We start from the raw sequence: 9,812 nt of genomic DNA on the forward strand, positions 1-9,812 counted from the left end.
TTCGACCACACCAGTTACCTCTAGGGTCCGCTCCTTGAAGGAGGTGAGGATTCTTAAGTCTGGCACATCTCCGCTAGTCTGGGCCCTCTCCCGATGATTACAGGAGAGCTTTTCCTGAGAAGACACAGAGAGGGCATCGTTAGCCACATGCATGGTTCACAGTGGTAGGAGGTTTGAGGGGAGGGTTGAAGGGGGAGGGGGTGGGAGGTATGGAGAGGATTGAAGGGGGAGACGGGTGGAGGGAGGGTTGGTGGTCGCATGGGGAGTTGGGGGGTGGATGCTCCCTTGGGGGGGGGGGGTTTATTGGTGTCTACTCATTCATGCTCATTCGTTGACCTTTTTTCAGTACAGGAGGCCAGTCCTCCTGGTCACACTCCCCGAGCTCGCAGATGCCGCCACCCTCATGGTTCGGTTCACAGTGACACCCGAATGAAGGATTTTATTTTTATATTCTTTCATGGGATGTGACCTGGGTGGCCATTTACAATATCAGAAGGAGGCCATTCGGCCTACTGAGCCCACCTCGTCCCAGGCAACACTGGCTGCCCTCTGGCTCACCCTCTGGCTCACCCTCTGGGACACTCAGGGGAACAGGACATTGCAGTGTTAATGTAAGCATACTTGTGACAATAATAAAGATAAAGATTATTTGAAGGCAGTCGGCGGTGTGCGCAGCTGCAGGGCTGCCTTGCAGACTGCAGCAAGTATGTTCCGTGCCGGTCCACAATGACCCCATAACCCACCTCCTGGCCACCTCCCACTACTTGTCCCAGCCCTGGCAGGAGCAGCCTCGGCCAGCAGCACAACTGTCCGCAAACTATGGCAATGTTGGACATTTTCCATATCCCCTCTCTCTCCTTCAGCAGCCACCTCGCCTATTTCACGGGGTCGGCCAAAGGAGAATCCCGCCTTTTGAACCAGGTTCCTTTCTGGGATCTTACCATCCATTAGTAACACCAATTGGGGAAGTAACATTAGCAAAGCTTATCGGATCTTGAGCTTCAGATATAGAGGCAAATGTAGAGCACAAAAACAGTAAAATTGAATCACTTTCTGGTCGTCACATTTCAGGATCAAATGCGAAGGTCCTTTAGTGAAGATGAGATTTAACTGAAAAGTTCCAGGCATTGGGAGGATTTTATTTATAAGATTTGCTTGGAAAGGATGGGGCTGTTCTCCTTGGAGCAAAGGAGAGTGAGGAATGATTTGATAGAGGTATTCAAGATTATGACCGGTTTAGTAGACAAGGGAAAATCTCTTCCCATTAACTGAAGTACAAGGTGATGTGACACAGATTAAAGATTTGGGCAAGAGATGCGAGGAATGTGAGGAGGAACTTTATGTAATGAGTGGTAGTGACCTGGAACTCACTGCCCATAAGGGAGGTGGAAGTGGAAACACTCAATGATATAAAAAGGAAATTGGATAGGCATTTGAAGGAAATAAACTGACAGGGCTACAGCGATCCAGCAGAGGAGTGAGACTGACTTAGTTGCGCCTCGGAGAGCTGGCATGGACTCAGTAGGCCGAATGGCCTCCTTCTGATATTGTAAATGACAACCCAGGTCACATCCCTTGAAAGAATATAAAAATAAAATCCTTCATTCGGGTGTCACTGTGAACCGAACCATGAGGGTGGAACAAATTTGTTTCCATTCCGACCAGTTTCTTCACTCTTGGTTCCTGAGTTTGAATGGTTTGATGAAAATGAATCACTGCTTGCAGCTTAATTACAATTTTCAAATATAGTAATGAAGTTTACTGTTAGCACATTTTCACTTCCATTTTCTACTAAAGGTCTGAATTCTTGTACTTCCCTTACTCACTCAACCCAACACAGCAGGTTACTTAGCCCTTTTGAACAGTAGTACTGGTAACATCTTCTGTGAAGTTTGCCTGTCTGCCATTTTGTTGCCTGTTCCTGTGAAGTATATGAAAAAACAATTGCTTTTGTCGGTCAGCTCATTTGCAGTAACTGTATATTAGATCCTTATGTCCAACTGCACACAAAGAGTTTTGGTTACAATTAGTGCAAAATTTGCAATTGTCAAGTGGGCTATCAAATCTTTTCAAAGTCCGTTGTTGGACTAGTAGTTCATTATTTGGAAGGTAAAAAGTGTTGCCTGAATAGTTCAGCAATTACATGGTGTGGTATTGAGCTATGTACACGGGAAGATCTTGAGATCAATTCCTATTGTCGAGGTTGGTACAATTGCTACAATTGGCTTCTGTGTCCCTAAGCTTTAAGGAAGTAAAGTCACCACTGTTGCCATTCTTGAAGGCTGCCCTGTCATTCTGCTGGGAAAGTGCAGCAGAACCTGGATATCAGCTGAGGACGGGCTAAATTGTATAGTCACATGAGCTGCTGAAACAAGAACCCGACATGATGAAATGTCATTGACCCGAAACTCTTGCTCGCTCCACAGTTGCTGCCAGACCGACTGAGCATTTCCAGCATTTTTTGTTTCGATTTCTGATTTCCAGCATTTGCAGCTACTGATAGAAGCTATCAACGTGGGAGAGGTGTACTTGTTGTTGCTGAGGAAACTGCACCCTACAGAGCAAACAGGTGAAACTGTTTTTGGGCTTCAGTGCAAAACAGACGATTAATGAACCGGCTGCTCATTTGGCACTGCATCTGCTTTCCTTTCTCATTGTCCTCCATTTTGTGGTGTCGTTTGAGGCCCATTTTACCTAAACAGCAAAAATGTGAAGGGGTGGGTGGGGACTGTGGGGTTGGAGAAGGGAAGTATATATCTCACCTCATGCTGCTCTGTCCTTTTGTTACAAAGCAGGTTGAAACTCAGTACAAGGCGGTAACATGAATTGAGAACTTGGTTCACACCTCAGCTGGATTTCAAATTGCTCAGTCGCTGGCTTGAAATGCTCCGTGAATGCAAATATATTTTTCTATTATGCTATTCCAAAGAACATAATTTAGAGGGTTTGTCATCGGGATATCATTTTTAATTGAATTGTTTTGTCATTTCTTTTCCTTCCAGTACCTAATCCTGTTTTTTATCACCCCTGAAGAGCAAACTGGTAGAATTAGAACTGCTCCACAGCGGTGTTTGCAATCTATTCCTTCAGCAACGCGTTCATGTGAGGGGTAGTTATTGAGGAGTCTTGTAGCTGTGGGGAAGAAGCTGTTCCTATATCTGGACATACGGGTCTTCAGACTTCTGTACCTTCTGCCTGATGGAAGGGTCTGGAAGAAGGCAATGCCTGGGTGGGAGGGGTCTCTGATAATGCTGTCTGCCTTCCTGAGGCAGCGGGAGGTGTATACAGAATCAATGTGAGGGTGACAAGCTTGTATCATTCTCGTTTTCCTTCTGAGAAACAGGGTGAATGCATGATTTATAAAAATTCATTTCCGGGATGTGGGCATCGAGGACTTTTAGTGATGGGGGAGATGTTGCCCCTCTGGTGTCGAGGGTAGGGGGTGTTGGGGGGTCGTGATGTCTGTGGGGGTGTATGGGGGATCCTCAACCTAACTTTGAGATCTGGGCACCTTCCCGGCATCTTCACTACCCCACTCCAGAAAATCTGTAGCTCCCTTCGCTGCACCATATTGTACGACATACCACTACAATTCAGGAGACCGCTGTAGGAGAATACTTCAGAGCTTTTCCTGAGTGTTCAAGGCACCTGAAGCTCATTTGAGAATGTTCTTTTGTCCTTCAGATCAAGACATGGTTGTTCTTATAGGGCCATTCTCTTATTTTGCAGTGAGAAGCTCCTCAAGTTCCAAAAAAAAGTGTGGGTGAATACCAGTCTGGATCATGCCCAAACACCTGCCCGGAATCACCCCATGAAACCCGCCCAAAATAACACTCAGGGCGCGATTCTCCAGAAAGATTTCACAGTGTTGTAGCGAGCGGAAATTGCCGCGAGCTTCCGAGCGCTACCCAGGGAGGTTGGCAACGCTATTTAACATTAATTGGTCAACAGTTTTTTTATTTGTTCATGGGAAGTGGGCATTGCTGGCTCGATCAGAAGTTATTGCCCACCACAATTGCCCTTGAGGGTCAGTTAAGAGTTAACCACGTTGCTGTGGATCTGGAGTCACATGTAGGCCAGATCAGGTAAGGATGGCAGATTTCCTTCCCTAAAGGACATCAGTGAACCAGATGGGTTTTTACAACAATTGACAATGGTTTCATGGTCATCATTAGACTTTTAATTCCAGATTTTTATTGAATACAAATTTCACCTTGCTGGAACACGGGTCCCCAGAGCATTATCCTGGGTCTCTCATCCAGTGACAATACCACTATGCCACAGTCTCCCCATTTGTCTATGTTTGGACCAAGGCTGTAATGAGGCCAGGAACTGAACGGCCTTGGCTAAACAGAAACTGAGTATTTGTGGTAGCTCCATTCCGTGCCAGGCTGCTATCCCGTCAGGTGTTTGAACCGCCATGTTAAACTAGAAAGTGGCAATTGGATGATAAGTGGCATGGCGGCACAGTGGCTAGCACTGCTTCCTCAGAGCTCCAGAGTCCCTGGTTCAATTCTGTCCTTGGATGACTATCTTTGTGGCATTTGCACTTGCTCCCGTGTCTGTTTGCGTTTCCTCCGGGTGCTCCGGTTTCCTCCCACAGTCCAAAGATGTGCAGGTTAGGTGGATTGACCATGATAAATTGCCTCTTAGTGTCCTAAAGTTTAGGTGGGGATACTGGGTTACGGGGACATAGTGGAGGTGTGGGCTTAAGTAGGGTGCTCTTTCCAAGGGCCGGTGCAGACTCGATGGGCTGAATGGCCTCCGACTGCATTTTAAATTCTATGATTCTATTCTTTGATTCTATAAGCAGGGCCATCCATGACCACCTGGCTCATGACTCTGGTGTCCAACCCAACCGCAAGTGGGAAGCGAGAATCATGCTGCTAGAAGAAATGTCATTGGGCAGCCCATTGTAGTGCTTCAGAAACAATCCCACTGCCTGGACTGCTCTACAGGAGCCCTGCGGTACTCTCCAGAATGCGTGTCTCAGTTATTCATGGTCTCCTGCATTCTGTCCTCTTGTGCCTGGAAACTGATCACCTGCTGATTCCACATTTGTGCCACACTGTAAAGTACACCCCATGCCAGTATGTGAGCTGGTGGCTGAGAGTGTGAGATGCATGCAGCCATTCAACAGCGTGCTTAGCATTGGCTAATGCTGAAATCATGGAAATTGGTGGGCAGAAAATTGAGGTACATCGTATGTGGTCTTTTAAAAGAGCAGACTTGATTAGGGAGATGATCTCTTCAGAATGAAGAAACAGAAGTAGTCATTCAGTCCATCAAATCTGCTTTGGCAGCGGCGACAGTACTGACACGTGCGCTTTTTCACATTTGTTAATATCCTGATGCTGTCTGCATCATAACGATGTATGGGTTAATCATACATCGTGATTCCCACATCAAGGTTAGGTCACATCTGACTTTCATAACAGCCCCCACCCCCCCTCCATAGTCTCTGACGAAGACTCAAAGACTGAGAAGAAATGTAGGAAATAGTAAAAATGCACATAGAATCCAACAATATCTGAAATACAAGGATTGGTTGATATTTTGAGCATAACATTATCAGAATTAGCTTGGTCAGGTTGAAGAAACCCTTTATATTACAGAAATCAAAGGAAAGGATGAACGCAACAAGTAATTTATTGAAATATGCTCACTACTTTTTCTTTGCTATCTAAGCAATTTGGAACTTTGCAGGTTCAAAATTATTCAGCAAAAATGCTGTGGTGGTAAATGTTTTCAAAAAGCTCCTGATTAGATATTAGGGTTAAGAACCAGATTCTGCATTATAGGGTCAAGTGTAATGTGAGCTCGGGTAGCACGGTGGCGTAGTGGTTAGCACTGCTGCCTCACGGCGCTGAGGTCCAAAGTTTGAATCCTGGCTCTGGGTCACCGTGTGGTGTTTGCACATTCTCCCCGTGTCTGCGTGGGTTTTAGCCCCACAACCCAAAGATGTGCAGAGTAGGTGGATTGGCCACGTTAAATTGCCCCTTAATTGGAAAAAAAATGAATTGGGTACTCTAAATTTATTTTAAACATAGTATAATGTGAGCTGGTCAAATGCTACATGAGACTTGATGGTTCTTCCATTGCTCGAATCTGAGGGTTTTTTAAGCTAAAGTTCAATTTTAATAATGAGGTGTATTAATATTCTGGAGTGTCATTTGATAAACTTTGGAGATCAAATAAAATATTTGTACTGTATTGCTTTAGGAGACTGAATGGGTGAAGGTAAGTCCTGATTGAGGTACATCGTTTGTGTTCTTTTAAAAGAGCAGACTTGATTAGGGAGATGATCTCTTAAGAATGAACAAACAGAAATATTCATTCAGTCCATCAAATCTGCTTTGGCAGCGGCGACAGTACTGACATCTGCTCTTTTTCACATTTGTGAATATCCTTACTTTCCAAACAAATATAAATCTCACTTTTTAATTTAATTGATTTTAATTGATTTAACTTGATCCAGTTCTTATTCGAAGTAACTGTTTTATATTGGAGAAATCTTTAAAATGTGAAGATAAGTGGACAGAGATAATGGGTGCGATTTAACCAGAAAAAAGTCCAGTTTTGGGTGTGTTGCATGGGATGTTTCTCGGTGCCTGCGGTACCGAGAAAGAGCCCGCTATTCAACAGTACTTTGCAGGTTATTTTTGGACTCGGCGACAAACGACCTGTCAAGGCCTCACTTACATAATTTTGATGACTTTCAGATCGGGGTGCCATTTTTAAACTCAGCCCCGATCTTTCCACTCCCCACAGCGACCCCATCACGGCCTCTGGACTCTCCTCCTCCCATGCACCCAACTTACCCCTTCCAGGATCCTCGAGCCTCCCCTCACCGCACCTCTTATAGGCAGGGCTGCCCAGGCCCGAACCCCGGCTCTCGCAACCTGGCTCCCAGGCACCTTTGTTCTGCCAGCCTGGCACCCTGGAAGTGCCCCTGCCAGTGTGGCAGTGTCAAGGTGCCAGGCTGGCAGTGCCAAGGTGCCTGGATGCCAGCAAGAGTGGCAGGTTGCCACGCTGCCCAATGCCCGACCACCCGGGAGTCTCTAATGACCTGGGAGACGCCCCCAGGTGCCATTATGCCTGGTCCATGTTTGTGGAAACCAGTACTAAACGGTACTCTGGGAGGTTTCCGAGCACCAGGAGAATCCAGCACAGACATATTTAAATGAGCCTAATGGCTCATTTAAGTATACTGATCTGGATAACGCAGAGTGAGGGCAAGATCCAGATCGCGACGTCCAGTGAGGTTCAGTTGAAGAGGTCTCTCGCGAGATTCAAGAGCCTCGTCGCGTCACCAAGTCGGGCGCGACAAGGCCAGTAAATCGCACCCAATGTCTATGAGTTATAAAGGTGGTTTATTGTGGTTTTCTATGTCAAAATCGCTCTGTGTATCTAACGAGCTCTGATTGTTACATGTCTTTGCAGGAGTTGAACAAAAGTGGGTTTGGTCAAATTACAACAGAGATCCGTGAGGCTCAAGAGTTCTACTATGCTGAAGATTACCATCAGCAGTACTTGAATAAGAACCCAGGCGGTTATTGTGGATTGGGTGGCACTGGGATATCTTGCCCAATAGGTATTCAGAAGTAAGACATAGCTCCGATATTATTGCTAAAGGTGTCTCAAAATGCCTGAATTGACCTGTTTCACTGATAATAGGAGAGATTGTTATTTTTGACGGTGCCAAAATACTGGCAGGAGTGGATTGGCGGCCAGTTGTGCACACCTTTTCTTAAACAGTTAGAAAAATGGAAACCTATCCCAATTTGTTGAATAAAGCTCTGCATTCAATTTGAATCTGGAAATCTCAATAAGCACTAAGTTGCAGCAAAAGATATAATGTTTCTAACATTAAACTTTCTAATGTTTGCTCTTATAACCAACATGTTGTAAATTCTAATTGGAAAGGATATGGCATCAAATATATATTTTCACATATGTGTCTCTACATGTATATTTCTATGTATGTGATTCTTATTCAGGGACGTTGGTACAATCAAAATCTGTTATCCCGCAAAAACAGGAAAATAAATGAAGGGGATTGCAGCTTTAATGGTGATAATTCTTTCCGTGATTTATTTGTGGAAAAGTCATGAATACAAAAATAAGAGCAAGTTTTCAAATGTTTTATAAATTGGGGGAAGAGAAAGAATAGGAATTATGATTATATACCAGAGACAAAATGACTTGTATACCACAAAATATCACAGGAGATTAAAAATAAATTATTTTCTCCGGCGGAACAATTTGAAATACCCTATTAATATAAGATAACTTAAACAGCTGCCAGCTCTGAGAATGATTAAAATTTTGGCAAGATTTTCATGATAAAGATATTTTATCGGGACAGAAGCCAGTCAACACCACAAGATAAGAAGTTCTCGCTAGCATTGTCTCCATGCTAACCCCACCTAGGAAACAACATGAAGCAAAACAAAGCTGCACCAGTCACAAGAGCAGTAACACCTCTGCATGCTTTGTGCTGCCAAATTATATTATTGCGGAAAGAAGGGACATGTCAAAGTTTTTCGACTTGCACTCATCAGGACACTTTGCAAGAATACCGACCGACAAGAGGGGAAAACAACAATTTAAAATGTCTGAGAAGAATGTGCCGATTGGTAGAGACGTTGCCATGGAGAACGCACCAGGTGACTGACAGTTAAATGCCAAGCATTGTTTGAAATTTAAACCAGGCAGTTTGACCTTGATTGGTCAAAACATTGCCCTGAGGAATTAATCAGCGAACATATGTTGTTTAGCTGAAACATGTGCAATTCCGTCAGTGCATTAGTGTTGTGGGCTGAGGACCTTTTGCAAATTAATTTCAGCAGCCTACATTTTTATCTAATGTTATTACATGGAGCTGAAGTATTCTCTTTCACTGCCATGTGGCTCTGTTGGACTTGAATTTTGTGTACAAGTGACTTCCTTCAGCTTTTATTTCTCCTGCTACAGTAATTTCCAATTTTTGTTATAGTCTAACAGCCCCAGTAATCATTTAATATTTCTACTATGAACGGCTTTTTGGATGTGGTTATTAACTGTCAACCCAGCTTATATGACATTCCTTTTGATATTGTTTTGTTCTGCTTATGCAGAGGCATCCCAGACTCGTACCCGTACCAGCCTCCCCGAACAGGCGCTGGAATGTGGCGACTAGGGGCTGTTCACAGTAACTTCATTTGTAGCCTACTTGTGACAATAAGCGATTTTCATTTCATTTCATTTAAAGCATCTTTGCAAAGTCGCTCATTTCCAATTTGCGACCTCAACCTTCATTGATGCATACTAGTAACTTTGTTATTTCTGGAAATTACACTAAATTAAAAAAATTAGATCCCAATTCCAGACCTCACCTTGAAGTTTGATGTGTTAATGAAATCTTTCAAATAAAAAACAAACCAGAAATAAATCATGTTTGTTTTAGATTCCTAGTTAAAGTGAGACATGGAGCTGGATTTTTGCAATGACGGAAGGGAGCCCAGAGAATCCAAAATAGCACCGGAGCCAGGATTCTCTTAAGCCCCAGCCCTGAACCTGCCACCCACCATCTTCACCGGTTGGGGAGGGGAGGAATGGAGCCTGTTGTACTTTGGACATGTGCGTATCGCTGTGGCAGCTGTCATAATATACACATCAGTATATGATGGTGCAGAGACACACACTGACTGACACACTGCAAGACCAATCAACACACACAACACAGCAGCCAATCACCAGTTAGGGCACGGTCACTATAAAGACAGAGGGCACTAGTTTTCCCGCTCATTCGGGATGCAGCCTCTGAGACA

At 44.3% G+C, this 9,812-nt stretch overlaps 1 protein-coding gene across 2 annotated transcripts in view; it reads left to right on the plus strand.

Moving 5' to 3' along the window:
* msraa (methionine sulfoxide reductase Aa) overlaps positions 1–8,071 on the plus strand; it is a 576,857-nt gene extending 568,786 nt beyond the window's left edge. For both annotated transcript variants that reach the window (XM_072499028.1, XM_072499029.1), the window contains exon 6: positions 7,444–8,071. In XM_072499028.1, coding sequence (XP_072355129.1) covers positions 7,444–7,608 — 165 coding nt within the window. In that variant the 3' untranslated portion in view covers positions 7,609–8,071. The remainder of the gene's footprint in view (positions 1–7,443) is intronic.
* The last annotated feature ends 1,741 nt before the right edge of the window (positions 8,072–9,812 follow it).

Source organism: Scyliorhinus torazame, chromosome 4 (genome assembly GCF_047496885.1).
Source record: "Scyliorhinus torazame isolate Kashiwa2021f chromosome 4, sScyTor2.1, whole genome shotgun sequence".
NCBI classification, from domain to species: Eukaryota; Metazoa; Chordata; class Chondrichthyes; order Carcharhiniformes; family Scyliorhinidae; genus Scyliorhinus; species Scyliorhinus torazame.